This window comes from Pectinophora gossypiella, chromosome 14 (genome assembly GCF_024362695.1).
Source record: "Pectinophora gossypiella chromosome 14, ilPecGoss1.1, whole genome shotgun sequence".
NCBI lineage: Eukaryota > Metazoa > Arthropoda > Insecta > Lepidoptera > Gelechiidae > Pectinophora > Pectinophora gossypiella.
The window spans coordinates 6,139,043-6,159,569 of record NC_065417.1 but is presented as its reverse complement, the minus strand read 5'-3'; the positions used below and the strand labels follow the sequence as shown (position 1 = coordinate 6,159,569).

The window sequence follows — 20,527 nt, the reverse complement described above, 5'->3', positions numbered from 1 at the left end:
GGTGTAAAAAATGACAATATAATAGCCATATCGCCGGCTCGATGGCCAACTGTGTTAGTTAAAATTGTATTTACCTAAGATAAATGAATACATCATTGCTGATTTTAATTAGGATTAAGAAAATGAAACATACTTAGGTAATTTTTTAACTCTTTTGATTAAACAAACTTAGGTAAACCTAGGAATCTGTCTAGTACTTGTTTAGTAGTTAGCACTGCTTTCCAACTAAGATTTTTTTTAACGACATTTTGAACACAATGGTTCATGGTTCCGTTTACATATGGCATAATTATAGTTATCGCTCGTACTTGCGTATATTTTTTCATGTAAATACATAATTGCAGTAGAACCTGCGTTCAGGAAATCAATAAAAGAGACCTTGAGGACTAGAAGGCAAGCAATGTTCCGTAGAGGTTGTAATTGTGTTTTCTTGTTTGTCTAGCTGATTTGGCTGTTTGTACGGGGTGAACAAAACTTTATCCGCGACCGAGACCTAAGTTAAAGTCACCTTTGTTTAGCAAACTGGGTTGAACTACAAGCAATTTCATTTCTATATTTGTTTCTAGATATTAAATTAAGGTTGGATATGGTTTGTATTTTAGATATAGAAACAGCTTACACACTAGACCCATTGGAAGTATTTACATTTGACTCTCACTGTAAGGTCACAAGTTCGAATTTTAACTAATGAGTTTTGAAATTAGATCATATATATGATTATCACTTATTCAGCGGTGAGGAAACCCCCATTCTCAAGAAATGCTTTTCTGAAGTATGTGAAGAAACTGTACTGGATTGGTTTTCCCTTCGCTGGTTGGTAGGACAGACGGGCCGTCGGGTTTGGAAAATCTTGGACCTGTAACATCTTCACGTCATGTAAGCGGATCCTAAAAAAACGGGGTAATGCTAAGGATATGATTAACAGATTACACACTTCACATAGGCTAAGGTTATATAGGCACAGAAGTCACCTCACCAACAATAGGTACGTTGTTTGAGTCACCTTACTGTTCAGTACCTACTTGTAAAAAATTGCCTACCTAATAAAAAAAACCTAGTCGAGTCAGCAAAATTTTATCGAACATTGAATCGCTTACTGAAGCCTAAAAAATATTCTTCATTTATTATTTGAAAGATCTTTTGACCGATTTCAGTACTTGATAAACTGTTTTAATATTTGAACTACTTGGCCGGACAAACGGGGAACGCTGAGAGCTCTTACCCGGTGCTTGATTGACTTGTGTTATCAAATTCTTAGCGTACCTCCTTCTTCCTCTTTCTTCTGTTTTTTTCTTGTCATTTGCCTCTAGGCACATTTTGTCGCTGACATCGCTAACTGACGTAATCTGATTTTTTGGCGAATCTGATTTGCACCTTTTGCAATTGTCAATAACACACAAATTATTTTGGCAAACAATTGCTGATACGTCAATTTGCAAAGTCAGCCACGATTTAATTCTCATGCAATGAAAGTTTATGCGCAATTCTTATGTCGTAAACTTCGGCAATGATCTGGCAGTAAAGATAATAAAACGCCAAACTGTCATAAAACAAGACGACACTGAGGTACCTACACATCATTATTCAATGATGTATCGTGTACGCACCCGACCTAACCTGTAATCCAACCTGTATTGGGCTGGTTTTCTCTTCGCGGGTTGGAAAGACAGACAGGCAGTTGTTTCTGTAAAAAACGGGACCTGTCAAATCTTCAGGTTAAGTAAGCGGACCACACGAACACGAGATGACGCTAGGGAGATATACACTTCTCATCAAAAAAATCGAAACACCTTGCAAGTTTACGTTTTGTCAGGATTATCAGAAAAATGTGTACATTTAGGAATAAATGTTAAATGTCGTTTAATAGTGAGTAATATGAGCTTATCAAATCTTAATGTTAATGTTCTAAATTTAAATGAATTTTTCATAGGTTTCGTATTTTGTTAAATGAGTCATTTTTATTCCGTATGGAGTATAAAGGAAATGGATAAAACAACACACGTAAATGAAAAAAAAGCTAAAAAACGTTTATTTAATAACTTGTATTCCCTCCCCGAGCTCTAATTACTGCTTCCATACGGTTCTTCATCGATCGGATGAGAGTCACGATCACATGCTGTGGTATATTGTCCCATTCCTCTTGGATTGCATCTTGCAGCTGGCTAAGTGTTTCTGGGGCAGGATCTCTTGCTCGAATTCGTCTCTTTAATTCATCCCACAGATGTTCAATGGGATTCATGTCCGGGCTTCTTGCTGGCCATTCCATAATAGAGATATCGACTTCGTTAAGATAATCTCGTTCGACGCCCGCGGTGTGAGCCCTAGCATTGTCGTGCATGAATATGAAGCCGTTGCCAATAAAATGTGCATAGGGCATCACATGAGGCTCGAGACACTCTTCGACGTACCGATGACAGTTTAGTGCAGGCAGACGTGGCCCAGACACGAAAGCAAGCTCTGTCTTACCGTCGGCGCTGATTCCTCCCCAAACCGTCCACGAACCGCCACCATAGCTGACCTTTTCTTCAATGCAGCATTGTGCATAGCGTTCTCCGTCTCTTCTGTAGACCTTGTTCCTTCCGTCGTTACCATACAGCATAATTTTACACTCATCAGAAAAGAGAACTTTGCTCCACTGTAGGTATGACCAATTTAGGTGCTCACGTGCAAAGTTAAGGCGCGCTCTTCGATGGTCTGCAGTTAATTTCGGCCCATTTGCTGGCTTATGCGGTACCAGTCCACGATCCTTCAACCTTCTTCTAATTGTAGAGTCACTTACAGCCACCCTTCGTACAACACGAAGCCGCTGCTGCAGTTGAAAAGCGTTAAGGCGTCGATTTCTTAAAGAAGTTGTTACAATAAATCGATCATCTCGCTCAGAAGTGACCCGATTCCTGCCAGATCCTGAACGGCGCGTGAACAAACCAGTCTCCCGATAACGTTTATAGACTCTATGAACAGATGACAGGCTTAGATGCAGTCTTGCAGCCACAACACGCTGACTAAGGCCAGAATCCAGCAATGCCACAACTTGGGCGGCTTCTGTGGGCGAAGTATCCATACGTTTTAGAAAAAAAAACCTTTTTTCAGACATCCCAAAGTCACAGTATTGAAATAAAAAACAAAAAATTTAAGGACAGGCGCCAATTTTTAGTTTTTAAACGCTAAATGTACTCCAACCCTAAACACACATTTGTCTCAAAACAGTGATTCATTTCGTTTATAAGATAAACAAATGAAATTCTAATTTTGAATTTAGAATTTTCGCTTATTACTGTAATGGCCAAACTGCCAGCTATACATTTATGTATTTTTTTCATCGTATGAATTCTTTTTTGTGTTAAATTCGGACAGAAACAATGAAAACGGAAGTGTTTCGATTTTTTTGATGAGAAGTGTATTACATTAGGTTCTTTTCTCAGTAACATCTGCATTTCTAGATTTCTACAGTTAAATAAGTACACTTTAGTTTAATTACGACTGCATACACTATTACAGAAACTTTTGGGTGCAAAACAACTCGTTATATTCACTTAATTACCCATTGAAAAAATATTTCGGGGCAAATATAAGTGGAATACAAGCAATAAACTACTTCAGTAGAGCTTCTGTCGTAATAAATCTGTGATAAATGATCCTAGTTCTGTATTAGTAGATGCATGACAACATATTTTTTATAGTGCGGGGTGTGCCACCGCACCGGGCGCCGAAATAGAGGGAGGGGGGGGGGGGGGGCAAAATCAACCAAGACTGGTTCACCCTGGTCGCAAACTAAAACTTCATCGGGTTAGATTGCGGCCACATAAAACTCATACCGGGTGGCCGTAAAAAAGTTAAATAGGTAAATTTCGATGGCTGTAAACTAATTGATACATTTTGTATTATAAGGCGCTGAAGGGTGTCACTACGGGGTCTCGCATCAGCTAAATATTTTGCTAGGGCTACCACTGTTTTTTTATAAGCGGTATTTTATTAATAGGCAACACGTACTTTGCCTATTTAAGAATAATTTCGTCTAAATATTCGAAGTGAAGAGCTGAATATATCATAATCAAATACACCGGTATTCTTTTTATAGACACCTATCGACCGTCAAGTTACAGAAAGTATCCCGGTTACTTACTAAGTAATTCATGAATGCTCATAAAAAGACACTCATAAAAAAGTAATTTCTAAAACACCTCCGTTCCAACTAGAAATAAAACTAAGTCTAAAGGTTCTTTTATGTTAAGTAAGTAAAGCAACCTTTTCATCAGATGCATCTGACCCATTTGCTTGTTGCCCTTCATAGAGATATGAAAAAAAAAGAAAATAAAGCAGATATCCCCGTGTAGGTATGCTGCAAAGGCAGCGTATTTTTAGACTTTACGCGACAAACAAGAGATATAAGATCTGAATGGGCGTCGTAAAAGTGGACATATTGCGACCACGTCAGCTGTGTACCTATATGTTTGTACACAGTAGCGTAGACAAAGCACAGGCACAGGGACAAATCGGGTTGGTGCCCCGGGGCCTTTTTTCAATTAAAATTGAGAACATAATATCACCTGCACAGGGTCTGCATGCCAACCACGCCGACATATATCGAGTATAGTGAGTCGACACATAGTGAGTGGCTTCGCCCAATAGACGCAGCAAATGCTAGGTACGTTGATAGACCTCGTAAGGATATTGGTCGAAGCCCTTAATATAATACGGCTACGATACGATATAGAAACTCTTAAAGGAACAACATCATGTCCCTAGCATTATCCCGTTTTTCACACAGTCCGCTAACCTAACCTGAAGATTTGACAGATCCGGTTTTTTACAGAAGCGACTGCCTGTCTGACCTTCCAACCCGTGAAGGAAAAACCAGGCCACCTCAAACCTGCGATTTTAAAGTCAACTCTTCAACGATCGATATTATGAAATATTATTTGTACCATCTTTCATTCGTCATCACATCTTAGTGCCACAGGTGAATTTGACTTGTGAGTTTGAATTCATGGTTGTATTTGATATCACGTGGTTTCCAGGATTTATCGCGCTATTTGGGACTTAAATATAGCGAGAGCGAGGAGTGGGTATATTATATATAGGTAATATACACGTCTGCCTACCCCTTTGGGGATACAGGCGTGAACCTAATGTGTGTTACATGTGTATCTATTTGTAGATTATGTGTTACGATTATAATAAAGTAGATAAAGGGTCCTAAATTTTAATTAGACCACCTAGCTACTTACACAGAGAAAATTGAAATTGAAAAAAAAAATCGCAAGGACAGGAGGAGGACCAGGGGCCTGTTTAATAAAACTTACAATTGTAAATTACAACGACAATTTGGTGTTCATTACGTACCTAATATGAAACTGCAAAATATTCGTGATCACACAATCCGCAATGTACATGAAATTGTCATTGTAATTTACAATTGTAAGTTTTATTAAACAGACCCCTGGTGGTGTAATGGTTATTACGATCGTCTCGACTTGATAAGAGCTGCCAGTTCAAGTACCGTCCGAGTCAGATTTTTTTTTCAATTTAAATTTTGTCTTTGTGAGTTTCCCTAAGCACGGGTCAGTGCTGTAACAAACAAAAATCACCTAGCTACTTCCCTGTACCTAAACCCGAAGCCGAAATTAGATTCCGGCACCGAAGTCCCTTATTTTCATTAACGTAAGGATTTGGGTTACTTTCCTACTGAGTTTATTAAAGAGGGTGAGGTTAAAAGGGCTGCGGCCATTTTTGTTAATCGTTTTGCTTCATACATTTAAATAGGTAAATACCACAAATACTTAAGTACCTACATATCAGATCAGATAAAATGTCTAATATTTAAAAAAAATCTTTATTTCGGACATTATATATTGTTAGTACAGTGACTAAGAAACTAAGTTAGTAATTTAATTTAAGTAAGGATTGAATCAGAAAATTAATTCATATATGACCTACTCTTGGTCCCTGAACAGCACATGAGTCTGGACCCAGTGTTTTATAAACAGAACTTTGGATCCATCATTTCCATCTTTAAACTTTCCATTTTTTTTTATAATGATATAGACTCGCGTTAGACCACGATCTCACCTGATGATAACTGACGATATGGTTTAGGGTGGGTCACGTTTACTTACTCGTTATAATCTGGGAGAAGAAGACTCTTCTTCTTCTTATTTATTTATTAGTACACAATAAAACAGACACAAGAAACATACAAAGAAAACAGATAGTACAGGCAAGCTTATCTCTAAACAAAGAGATTTCTTCCAGCTTCCTCTCTCCTTCTCTCAGATTATAACGAGTAGGAAAACAGACAACGGCAGGCAGTTTCAATGCGTCGCTGTTCGCAAAAAGGAAGAGGCAAAACGTTTAGTGCGGATTGGTGGTATATCCACAACATATATATGTGGAAATTTTTTGTTGGCATGTAGCTTCTTAGAGTTGTGTATATTTTGTGTAATTTTGCTGTAAATTTCCCTAAAAATAAATAAATAAAAATAAATAAAAAATAAGGATGAAATACCCGCCAACGTTGTCCGTAGATGGAATGGAGTAGGTTGAATTAACTCGTGAAGCTCTTGCGCAAATTCACCGAAGTGTATCCTATAAAAGACCGACAGACAAGCTGCCCTTCCACTGTGGTCTAGACTTTGGAGTCGAGTCTCCAACTCTCCACTAACGAGTCATTCTCTATGAGCTTTATTGCTCGTCGCGCCACTGAGTCGAGAGCGGCCGACTGATAGACACGATTGTAAGAATGGAAAATACTTTATTTATTTAACAACACATAACTACATAACATAGCATAACGCCTATATCCCCGACGGGGTAAGCAGAGATGTATAGTTATTATTATACATAATATACACCCACTTCTCACTAGTTATATTTAAGGGCGAGTATATAGCCATTCTTTAAACAAAATGATAACTAATACTTAAAACGATTTTTAAGCGTTATAACACATATTTGATTGGATATAGTAAAAAACGAATATATAATATATGCAAATCATTTTAGATTGAAACTATTCGATTAGTTTTAGATACCTGCAGGTGTTAGGGACACCGTAACGAAAGCTTTGAGGGATGATTCAGATAATGTGCTTAGTGCTAGTGTAAGCTCTGGCAAAGTAAAGCAAAATAACCATTAATTTATTATATTTTTTAAAATTGAGAATCATAATTTTGAATGCTAATTGTATTAATTTAATTTATTAGATGTTAATCTGGAATAAATTAATTTATTATTATTTATTATCAAGGTAGGTGGATCCTTTTATTTTTCGTAGACGACTAAATTATTGGCTAAATTCTCAAGCTTTTGATGCCGTGTATAAGCACAAGACCTTGCAGTTGACATCCGGTTTATCTCGACAACGTGAAAGCCGAGACAGCTACAGTTGAGCTTTATTATCTCGCGGCCTCAGTCGCGAGAATTGTGAGTATTTGTGAGCTGCTCACTGTCACTCATCGAGCTCAGGTCAGAACGAACGTACATATGTATCGTTCCCTTAAATTAATCTAAGATGAGTCAGTGGACAAACTCATTTTTTTTCTGTAGCCTAATGCATGTCCCACTGCTGGACAAAGGCCTTCCCCTTCTCTTTCCAACTCTTCTTGGCATCGCTCTGCCAGGTGCGCCGGAAGGCGTCCAGCTCGTCCCTCCACCGTCGTCGTGGTCTGCCTTGACGTCGACGACCCTGTGGGGACCAATCAGATGTAATTTTGGCCCACTTTTCCGGATGCATACGGCAGACATGTCCCGCCCATTCCCACTTCAGCTTAGCGGATTTTTCTCCAACATCTGCTACTTGAGTTCTGGAGCGCAGTATCGTGTGAGTCAGTGGGCAAACTCTTAGGAAATAATATTTTATTTATAGTAGTTTAGGTTAAAGATAAATTGCTTATATTAGCTTGTAAGCTAGAACGTAACATTGTGAAGCCTATATTTTATTCCAATGCTTCATTTAAAGAAAATACCCACTCACGCGTTTATCTTTTGATCCAGCGCTTACCTGCGCGGACAGCGATCAGATTGATCTTAATAGGATTACACTTCAAAGGAGGTTGGAAACCAGTGAACAATTTACCTCCACAATGAGGTTTCAATCGGGTGGAAATACAATAAGGATTATTTTATTGCGCATAAAGGATGATTATTTATTATGTAAAAGCCACAAATCATTGCTAAGACACCTCTTTGGCTTGAAAATTTCATAAGCCCTACACCACGAAGTAGATAGTTACGAAGTGTATTTAAGGATTAGGTATCATTTAACGTATCGTATCGTACGTAAATAGCCTATATTACACGTCCCACTGCTGGGCACAGGCATGTAATATTAGTATAAGAAATAATAATAAGCTTGTAGTGACCTGTTAACTAGCCCTCGCGCCACGACCTCAGAATCATGGTCTGAATCATCCCCCTCAGTATTCGTTACGGTGTCACTAACACCCATACATACTCTTTATTATTATATTTACTCTTTATGGCTGCTTGTACGGGGTGTAAGTAACATCGTAACGAATACTGAGGGGGATGATTCAGCTCATTATTCTGAGTTAATAACAAGTGAAAATTAAAAAAAAAAAACACACTAAAAATCATAAATTTTGAGACGGAAAATTCCACTTGATTCCACATGAGCTGAATCATCCCCCTCAGTATTCGTTACGATGTCACTAACACCTTGTGTAGGTACTCAGCGTAGGTATAATGTAAGTCTGTAAACAAGATGATAGTCATGCTGCTATTAATAAGGCTTCTTCCTGTGTGACGTCATAGTTGCATTTCTCCACGCTTTGTGTGTGACAATGCCTGGTAGTTGCAATTAAATACCATGCGTAGTTCAAGATACCGCATATTAAAGTAGGTAGCTCATTCAATTATATTATTATGCGTATGCTATCCATCCATAGTATTATGGATGCCTAAAGGAATACGATTTTCGTGCATTACCGTCGGCAGGGCCTACATTTTTTTTTTGACGTGACTTATTGTAGATTTGCCGCAGATGGCATTAACTACTTCGCCGGACAAATGGGGAGCGCTGAAGGCTCTCACCCGGTACAACGTTTAAGACAACAGGCCTGAGGATGCCCAGTTGGGCGCGAACCTCGGCTCAGGGCGTCGTCTGAGAGGAAAAATATTTGAAAGAATTAATCGACCCTAGTAACTCGATAGCGATAAGCGCTGAATGAGGGAAATCGTCGACCACGCCGGCGGGCGGTATCGGGGTCCTGAAGTGTTTGGTGTCGCGAGCTGATTGGCTGCCTCTATGGCTAGAGTAATCGGGTCGTCGGGATCGTATAGCAGGGCCTACAGAAGCTTGCCAGATCCAAGCCTCACGCCGTCCTTGAAGGTTGATGGAAACCGTTCAGAAGTCAGAATCTTAAGCCACCTGCTAAACTACGGACTACGTATTAACATTAACACGGTTGACAGCATTGCGTGCTCTCCAAAGGACAGTCCGGCCAAGAATTTAATGCCATCTGCGGCAAATGATACAATGAAGTGTATAATTCACGTCAAAAAAAGAAAACTCCACAGGGCGGAAGTACTCAAAACGAAAGCTACTAAATTGTCACCCATCTAGAGTTACACGAATTCAATTAAGAGTCGTCAACAAGACAGTTCCATTGTTCATTAATTATAATTGAAACTCACTTCGTTACAACTGGCATTTCCTTAACAAATTACAATGTTCTCATATCATAAGAGACGTTTACATTGCCCTCATGAATTTCAGGATTGTTATCCGAGAATCTACAGCGATAAAAATGTTTTATGTGCGTATTTATGAGAATAAAGACCTCCATTCTGAGGCGCGTGGTATATGGGCGCACGCAATGCCACAAAGGGGCTCTTTACTTCGACAGGCCCTAACAGGGGGGAAATAAATGTTTGAAAATACTTTTTAAACCCTTGTCTGCCGCGGGTTACGTGCGTATTCGTTTCGTTACCACTTATCACGTTGGTCTAACAGAAAGCTCGGTGAGGTGCGGGTACACAGTTCATCTTCCGATGAATGTACCTACCCCAATTGGGATATAGTCGTGAGCTTATATTATTGTTATGTTACAATTCATCTTATAACTAAGTTAGTAGTAGGTAACACACGCACACATAAATATTATTTACTGAATAAATGCGGTTAAAACTCTATATTACGTATATACGTATATAAGAACGATTGACGTGATAAGAGTCTTTTTCACTCCTTGCAAGTATTTGATATCTGCACTACCAGAAGTAGAAAGAAGACGATCCGTGCTTCGGAAGGCACGTTAAGCCGTTGGTCCCGGTCATTACTTGTTGATGTAAGTATGTAGTCGTTACATGAGCCATGTCACGGGCCTTTGGCAGCTCAATAATAACCCTGACACTAGGGTTTATAAGGTTGGTAATCCCCCTCATAACCCACACAATAAGAAGAAGAAAACCAATACTAGATTGTATATACATAATATAAGGTCACTTATTGCACATCCGGCTTGGCAAAGATCACGGAATTCCCGTTTATTACAATCCATGGTTTTGCGTTTGCGTTGATAGGTCAGACGACCTGTTAAAGAAGAGAAGCGGACCTGTTAAATTTTCAGGTTAGGTAAGCCTATGTGAGGCTGCAAAAAATCGCGAGGACTGGAAATTTGTTATAGGAGCGCTACATGTCCAGAAGTAAAAGGATTAGAAGAAGAAGGTAAGCCGACCCTGTGAAAAACAGAATAACGCCTGGCCTTTCTTATAATATCCGGAATTTGATCGCGGTTTGGATGTTTGCCTAGGCATTCCTCTTTTATCTCTTTTCATTATGGTGAAATACATACATACATGCATAAACTTACGCCCGTGATCCCTAATGGGGTGGGCAGAGCCACAAGTAATCAAAGACAACTTGCAACCACAGTTGATACGATGTAAGCTGGATATGAGGAACCTTATGGTGATAAGGGATCAGTCTATCGCCCATAACATTCGTCCATCGTGTTAGAGGACACAATCCCTCTGTCGGATTTTACGACATGCCCGGGAAGACAAGCATCAGAACGTGTTTTATGTCTTTTATTTGCTCCCAGAACAGCATAGAAGTAACAATATGGTGAAATATTGGCTCTAAATGTTGATAATATTATTTCATGCTGTCGACATTTCCAGACAGAATAGTTCTTCTATCGTGTGGGTTGTGAGGTAGATAAGCATCCCCATCAACCCTGGTGTCAGGGTTATTATTGACCCGCTATAGGCCCTGCCTGACATGACTCATGTAACGACTACGTACTTACATCAGTAAGTAGTAACCGGGACCAACGGCTTAATGTTCCTTCCGAATTCCGAAGCACGAAATACAGAGTAGTTAAAGAATAGGCTTTAATATTACTGTTGCTGTAAAATCAGCTAGCTTAATTAACTAGTAGTAGAATCGAAATTAACATTGCGCTCTGGTGCTGACACGTGCGTACGTTATAAGCAGGAATTGTGCCATTGTGTTAATTACATAGATGTGTGTCGTGTGTAAATAGGTATTTTGTGTAAGTAGTTTCTGCTTTTCTGTAAACCTAAATGTTCTTTGAAAAAGTATGATGTTAAAACATGTACATGTTAAGCAGTACTAACTCATACTTTACACTTAAAATTTCAAAAACGTTAGTTGAAAAAGTCAATAAAAAACTGATCAAACATATGTGTACACTTAAACTCAAGCTCATTCTCCGCCGAGGTAAGCAGAGACTATGGAATTCCACTTGCCTCGATTCTGGCACATTTCTCTTGCTTCCTTCATACCACTAAGTAAATGTCAATCAAAAGAATCAAAAAAAGAAGCAAAGGAAAAGTTAATAACAAACTTTCAATTTACTTTTAATGATAATGTCCCAGTAGGCCGGAGTGAGATGGTGGCTGAGTTCGGATAGGGACCCAGACCTACGGGGGTATAACGTAGAACCTTTGCCCTGGGATACGGGTGAAGACTTAAACGGTTGTAGAGGCGGAGATGCGAGCCATCGGTACGACAATGCAGGACGTGAAGGGGCAAGTCACAGGGACTGTAACCTGGAACCTGACAGAGGGCAACAGTAACTGTCAGTATTATGCAGAGGCGGAGGATAGTTGTTCTAGTACGGCTTTGTAATACTCTACTCTGGGCGCCATCCTACTTCTGTCAGACAGAGTATTGCGCCGTGGAAGGCAAGAGGGAAACCACTGCCCCATTTTTTCCTAAAAAAGTTATGTACTTACGCCGTAATTGTCATATAGTATATTAGTCACAATATCGTAACCTTATAAATGTAAAAATGTTTTAATGTATGTGATGTGGTTGTAATTTATTTAAATAAATAAATAAAATAAAATAAATAAATAAAAAGTAGCATGGAGAATGCCACAGCGACAAGAGCATGGCTTTCAAATTAGTGATAAAAAAATAAAAGTATCAATAATAAACATTTAATAAGCATTCCAGTAAGTCATTTGTAAAGCGCTTTACAAAATGAGTTATTCCTCTTCTCTAAATTGATTCCAGCCCGAAAGCCTCTAAATTGGTGCCATTAAAATTGAGAGTCTTGATCTCGTCATATTTTACGAGTTCATTGGACCACTTTTACGGTCAGCGTGCAATTTTTCATCGGCCAACGATATTAAAAGAGTTGGAGAAAAAGAGCACTCTACAAATTGATGTTATTTACTGTACAGTCATGAGCAATATCATGTACCCACTTTACAACCCTATCGCACTAACATATTTTACATTTAATAAGACTTACGGTTTAATTTGTCAAAAAAGCTAATGTGACATGGATTCAAAGTGTATAGTATACATATTAGTACTTGTGACCGTACGCAAATACACTTTATATACTCGTTATATCTACTTACCTAACGCGACGGCTTATGTGATAAAACAACTTCAAGCAAACTTACATACTTAATAAGTAAAAGATAAATATCTAAATTGAATATCATTTCTTTCTTTTAAGGAAGATAAAAAATGATGCCGATCATTCTAAGCAACATTAACCAAGACTCATTTTGTTAAGTTTAGTCAAAAAATGTTAAGTTTTAAATATTTTAAACCCACGCGAGTCCTACTCGCATATGGGCGTTTTTTTTAAATTCTAACTTAATAAACCTACCGAGACTTTCGAGGACTTTTATCATCACTGTCTAAAGATATGCCAAAGATAAAATGATAGCGCCTACTAGTATGGTCCATAGCCGTCTAAAGACAAATAATTACACTATTAGTTATAATTTGTTTCCGAGATAAAATCTGGTGTTGAGATTTTATCCTAGATTTTCCGCGACGGAACATAGTGGCAAACTAAGTTTTAAGTAGATTTCTGGTAGTTTGTTACATATCAAATCCCAAGTTTGGCTATTAAAGTTGTTTGTCCTACGATTTATCTAAGTATTGCTAAAGATGCAACCCTGGCTTGAATTAGGTCAAGTAAATTGTTGGAAATTAGTTTGTAATAAATGTATAGGCATACGTAAGTAGTTATGGAATGCAGAAATGATTAATGATAACATCGCTGCTAGAAGCGTAGCGTCGCGTCGGTAAGAAATACTAAAATTAGATACATTAAAATAGGTGCTTACAGCCTCGCATCATCTATTTTATGCAACAGTAGACCTGTAGTCAAGGAATTTTTTACCTTTTGTTTTTGTTATAAAAATACTTAATATAATTCAAGAAAGCCAAGCTATGTTTGTGACATGCAATAAATATATGAATAAGCTACAACTGACATGTAGGTATAGATGCTCACTCTAATTTTTCGTACGTTGTATAATGTGGGTACTTTTTTTGACGTGACTTATTGTAGATTTGCCGCAGATGGTATTAACTACTTGGCCGGACAAATGGGGAGCGCTGAAGGCTCTCACCCGGTACAACGTTTAAGACAACAGGCCGGAGGGTAGACAACAGGTCTGAGGGTGCAGGGCAACCGGCCAGCGAATGCTATATCTACGTAGACGCGGTGCGGGTGCCGTGCAAACTTCAGAGGCTCCTGGAATTGAAACTCTGCATTTAAGTTCCTTTTAGGGCGGAGGGGCTTACTAAGATGCGATTTTGTGATTTTTGGGGGTAAACCCTTAGGGGTTGATTCAAAGGAGCACCAGAATTTGTATAAAACTTATATAGTTTTAATAACAGGGTGTCACGCGAACGAAGTCGCGGGTAACATCTGGGAATATTTTTATGAAAATAATAATTATTTTTGTGAATTAAATATATTTTGGTGTACGTAGGTGCTGCCGGGGCTGTACGTGGGCAACTACCGCGACTCTAAGGACCCCGTGCAGCTGGACAAATACAAGATCACGCATATCCTCTCCATCCACGATGCGGCCAGGCGGTTGCACTCTGTGAGTATTGTTTTTTTACCGAGTTCAAAAAAGGACCGTATTTTTTTTCCTTTTTTTATGTTTGTTCGCGGATAACTTCTTTTTTTGTTGGAAAGAAGATATTCTCAAGGTTATCCCATGATAAGGAAATCAGGGTCTCATGATTGCAGACCAGAGAAATGGAGGGTATTTTTTTGTACGGGTTTTAAATTTTATACTGGTCAATAACCCGTTAGAATTAAGTTGCCAGCAAACTTCAAACCGGTTGCATATCAGCGAGATGCCTATTTTATTCGCCCGGGTTATAATCATTCGTTTTAAAGTTAACAGTTGTCACTTATCCGTCCCTTTTTCATTTTGCATTCATTAAAGGCCATTGAAAGTGTCCCAAGTATTCCCGAGAGACTCTTTTCTAATAAACCTGTTTTTTATTTCAAAAGTTATAATAACTATAATAAATTCTTAAATATTTAAACACAATGAATTTTTCAGCTATTGTAAGTATTAGGTAAATATAACTTTCATTTATCATTTGAGATACCGAATATAAACGCAAAAGAAAGTGCCTACTTGTAATATTTTGATAAGAAGTACCATTTGTTTTTATTAATGACCCGAGGCGCTGACGTCTTTTCGTGTTTCTTTTTCGGGGTCTGGTTCAGAGGCCTTTAATAAAATAATTCAAAGGCCTAAATGTGACCAAATTAAGCCCATTATGAGGCCTAGGCGGGAACATTCAGTCTATTTCAATTACAAAGTCCATTATACGACCTAAGCTGACAAAGGCTAGTAGAATTACTTACTCAGGTATTAACTATAGTTGAAGTGGTACCATAGAACTAATGTTTGACTTTGAATTTCTGTAGGTACTTATAGAAGCTTTAGAACTAGTCGTCACAATCATTACGGTTGAATTTATAGTAGCAAAGCTTAGCTTGTAACCAGAATAAGCCCCGATACCGACCCCGCCGGCGTGGTCGACGATTTCCCTCAATCAGCGTTTATCGCTACCGACCCACTAGGGTCGATTAATCCTTTCAAATATTTTTCCTCTCATACGACGCCCTGAGCCGAGGTTCGCGCCCAACTGGGCACCCTCAGGCCAGTTGTCTTAACGTTGTACCGGGTGAGCGCTCACCGCTCACCGCAGGGCTCCCCATTTGTCCGGTCAAGTAGTTAATGCCATCTGCGGCAAATCTACAATGAGTCATGTCAAAAAAAAAAAAAACAATAAGATCTTAGGTTCAATTATTATTATAAATTAATATTACATATTATTGACGGGTTGCAGCACTTTCAGCATTTCTTTAATCCACTAAAGTCCTTTATCGAAGGTTGTCTGCAGGAGAACACGTTTAGTAACAACGGAGCCTTTGGACACTTTTGCTTTGTTCCGTGTTTGTGTGTGAAGTAAAGTGTTTATTAATTAATTAAATCATTCATTCAAAAGTGACTTTGTGTAAATAACGACTAAGTATGATTAATAATAATTGAGGGTGATACATTCAATAAGTAGACAAACAAAATAGCTTTACTTGTATTTTAAGAGTCATTAAAACTTATTGAATAACCCTAGTGACCTCACGCGCTATTAAAAAAGTATTAGCATTTATCAAGGTTATAGCAATCGACGGATATATTTTATTTTTATAATTATACCAGTAACCACCAGACCAGTACCAGTAACGGCCTCCATGGTCCAGTGGTTGAGCGTTGGACTCACGATCCGGAGGTCCCGGGTTCGAATCCCGGTGGGGACATAACACAAAAATCACTTTGTGATCCCTAGTTTGGCTAGGACATTACAGGCTGATCACCTGATTGTCCAAAAAGTAAGATGAACCGTGCGTCGGAAGGCACGTTAAGCCGCTGGTTCCGGTTACTACCTACTAATGTAAGTAAGTAGTCGTTATATGAGCCATGTCAGAGCCCTTTGGCGGCTCAATAATAACCCTGACACCAGGGTTGATGAGGTTGATAATTCACCTCACAATCCACACGACAGAAGAAGAGTATACCAGTGTGGGAGCCAGAGAACTTTATATAGGTCAAGCAAAATGTATTAGAATAATAAACATAATTAAAACAGTCTTTCTCATTAGCTCATCCAAATCACTCGTTTCATTTATGAGTCACGATTACCTTACCTACAGACATATCTAGACGCACACCTAATACACACACTTACACCAGTATATCAGCCACGCACAAAATAATTGTTATTCTCGTTTTCGACGGAAATAAGAAATAAATAATAAACAGGGACACAAAAGGAATTTGGGAGCTGAATGTAAGATTAACGTTTCCCAAACACAAAGCGAACAGAGTTATTAATTTCCCAAAGAATGCCAAAATATCATGGATATGCCGTTTTTACAATGTTATATACAGGGTGTTAGTGATATCGTAACGAAATCTTTGAGGCATGATTCAGGCCACGTGTTTGAGTTAATATAAGTAAGTGGAATTTTCCGTTGAAAAAGTATGGAACTGAAAATAATTTAAAAGACACAAAAATTTTCATGTTTTTTTCCGACAGGAAATTCCACTTGATATCAACTCAGAATCATGGTCTGAATCATCCCGCTCTGTATTCGTTATGGTGTCAGTAACTCCAATACCTACTTGTATTCAGCTCATTATTCTGAGTTAATATCAAGTGGAATTTCCCACCGCAAAAGTATAGAGTTAAAAATAATTTAAAGGAACTAAAAAATATCATGAATTTTGCGATGGAAAATTCCAGTTGATATTAACTCAGAATCATGGTCTGAACCATCCCGCTCAGTATTCGTTACGGTGTCACTAACAGCCTGTATTTCCCTTGGAATAATAAATAAGATTGATAGGGGATGATATTGCAAAAAGTCTGGATTGCGGAAACTATAACTGATGAGTGATGAAATAGTTTGGTGTTTGGATCCGAATGGCACCAGTGGCAATCAATAAGTACGTATAGTACATTCATGAGCAATATAATGTACCCACTTTAGGACTCTGTCGCACTAACATGTTTGACATTTAGGGAGACTCACAATTAATTTGTCAAAAAAGTTAATGTGACATGGTACCAAAGTGTAACAAAATTAATGCTCGTGACCGTACTTAGGTATGTATTTGATACTGATACAATAAGAAAGAAGAAAGAAAGAAAGAAAAAATATTTATAATAATAAGTAAGTAAACAAATTAAAAAGGGATAGTAACTTTTATATAATTGAGTCGTGTATTAGATTCTAATTTCAATTATGAAATTCTGATTACTGAATAAAGACAGATCTAAAAGTAACGAAAATCTTTTTCTTTTTCCTATTTAACTTATTTATGAATTTTAATCAAGAAAAAATAGTAATAATAAGTACGACATTTTATCACGTTTTTCTATGACGTCACAGTGTTTTGACGTTTAGTAAATGTAACTGATTTGACTAGTTGGAAACTAGCTATTTAAGCAAAGTGTGAAATGAGTGTGTGTTTAGCAAAAGTCTAACAGAAACCTCGGTGAGGTGTGGGTATAACCTAAGGTTCACCTTGAGACGGATGTACTTCTGACTACCCCAATTGGGATACAGCCGTGAACTTATGTAATATCTCGAATATCAAAGTAATCCGCAACGCCAACAGTAAGATTAACATTTCCCAAACACAAAGCGAATCGTTTATTAATTCTCCAACGCCATGATACCATAGACGTGCCCTCCTCATGCGCTCGGAATAATAAGCAGCCTTTGTCCAATGACTTCGCTATAAATCTGGGATACGGAAGGAAGGCGTGTTGCCTGAGGTACCTACATACAGAGAATTTTGCCATGATAGTGACAAATTCCAAAGGACCCTCACACACTTACACTCACATATATACACATGCACACAGAGAGACCTTGTGTTTATGTCGTTGTTTGTATTTTGATTGTTTTTTGTATTTATTTTGTTCTTACATCGTTCTGTTTGTATACATGTATTCAGTTTAATCTGTAGGGATGAGCGGTGCCACCCAATACAGGCTTCCAAAAGCTTAAAGGGAGACATCGGCATCTTGCGTTTGGATTCAATTCAAAAAAACAAAACAAAAACAAACAAACTAAACAAAAAAACAAACTTAACAAACTAGATAAACTTTTAATAAATAAATTAAAATATATAAATTAAAATATTTAATTTATTCATAAATAATAAAAAACAGAATGTAAATCCACCACAGGCTTCGTCAGTACCAACATTCATATTAAAAAAATAAAATAAGGGAAAGCATATTCAATTCATACATAATAAAATCCGCACAAGCTAATAAATTAAATATATTTTATTTTCCAGCACTGGTTACTAACGCTACGTACTTACTATTTAATGATGGAATATAATACCTACCTATCGTTAGTAAAATTACCTTTTTACCCCGAATATAAGTAAGTACTTAATATTATTTGTACGTATTCCTAACGCCACGAATAACAAACAGCCTTCATCCGAAATGATTTTGCAATAAATCAGGAATGCTGAAAGAAAAACTGTTTTTGTTTGTTCCAATGGGAATGGCAGATTTGGTCTTTAATAGTTCTTTTATTTGTACCTAATGCGGCAATATTTGTGCCTTAGTCGGAATTGTCCCTGAAATATGGCCATTCGGAGGTTTAACCTAACCTATTGATCTACACAACACGGTCAGATCAAAAAAGCTATTAACAACTTATCATATATGAATAACACAATATACCTATTTAAGTAGTTAGAACAAAGAGAAGTGACTATATTCCTGTCACTACACTAATCATCATCTCCCTAGCATTATACCGTTTTTCACACAGGGTCCGCTTACATAACCTTAACATTTGACAGGTCCGGTTTTTTTACAGAAGCGACTGCCTGTCTGACCTTCCAACCCGTGATGGGAAAACTAGTCCAATACAGATTAGGTTAGGTTAGATTGTGTCGGTTTCCTCACGATGTTTTCCTTCACTGCTGAGCACGTGATAATCATTTATGATCTAAACATGAATTCGAAAACAAATTCGACTATCATTGGTATGGCGTGGACTGGATTCGAACCTGCGTTCAAAAAGTGAGAGGCAAGCGTTCTACCAACTGGACTACCATGGCCACACGTCGTAAATGTCATTCATTTCGCAGACGTTCTAAGTATTCTACTCTGACCTTGCGTCCTATGGCGTTGATGAATGTGAGAGAAATAAGTTCAAGGCTAGGACTTATTAAAATCTGCCACAAACAGGAAGGACGTCGTTAGCTGGCACCCATTGTATGTGATGTGTCGACACCCGCCAGCTGTCCACAATACCACATTGTTGAGAAGTTCTCATTGAGAATGAAGTTTGTCCGACTAAAACCCCTGCATAAAATAAGAATTCTTTTCACTTTTTTGCTGAAAATATACAAAATCGACAACGAATTTTGAGGGTTATGAAAATGGTGTATCATAATGGTAAATGGTAGGTAGGTATGGTGGTGGTAATGGCAATGGTAAATGGTAGGGTTAATGAGGTTGGTCATCCACCTCACTACCCACACGATAGAAGAGAAGAAAATGGTAAAAAAGAACCCTGAGTCTGTCTGTCACAAATTAGCATCTCAGGAACTAGGTACTAAATACTAATACAAAATAGAAAGTGCTTATCGAACTTTATTACAAATAGAAAATAAATTAAAATACTTATATTTATATTTAAACTTATTTTTTACGATACAATAATTCCGTAATTATTGGTTGCATATTTTTTTTTTTCAATAAGTGATTAATAAAGCATTTTCGATAATACTTATAAATAAAGAACTGGGAATTAATTTATTATGTTACCAAAAATATCAAACTTATTTTTATTTTCACTATTTTGTCCTAAAGCTCTCCACAGGTGACACACTCATTAATCATGGCGGGTCGTAGTCCTCGATTCAGGTCGACGAACACTCGTTCTGAAATTAAGACCCAAGTAACGTAAAATAAATTATTAATTTTCAGTGGCAGGTAGAGTAGGTACAGGATTAAGGCCAACGCTGGACACTCCATACCGCCGCCGTAAGTGCGAGCGAGACAGACAATCATTTTTTTTTTTTTTTTATAAGTATTCTTACTTCTCCTTATCTTACTTTTTAGCGGCTTATAACCATGTATACTAAAGCATAGAATAAGGAATAATTCTACGTGTAGAACGGCAACTGTCCGCTCCCCACTAGCGGCTATGCT

At 37.9% G+C, this 20,527-nt stretch overlaps 1 protein-coding gene across 4 annotated transcripts in view; it reads left to right on the top strand.

Annotated features, from left to right (window-relative positions):
• LOC126372508 (dual specificity protein phosphatase 22-like) overlaps positions 1-20,527 on the top strand; it is a 68,268-nt gene that overhangs the window by 2,454 nt on the left and 45,287 nt on the right. For all 4 annotated transcript variants that reach the window (XR_007567168.1, XR_007567167.1, XM_050018307.1 and 1 more), the window contains exon 2: positions 14,236-14,352. Coding sequence is in view for 2 of the 4 variants with exons in the window: in XM_050018307.1 (XP_049874264.1) it covers positions 14,236-14,352 (117 nt within the window). In the remaining 2 variants the exon portion in view is untranslated. The remainder of the gene's footprint in view (positions 1-14,235; positions 14,353-20,527) is intronic.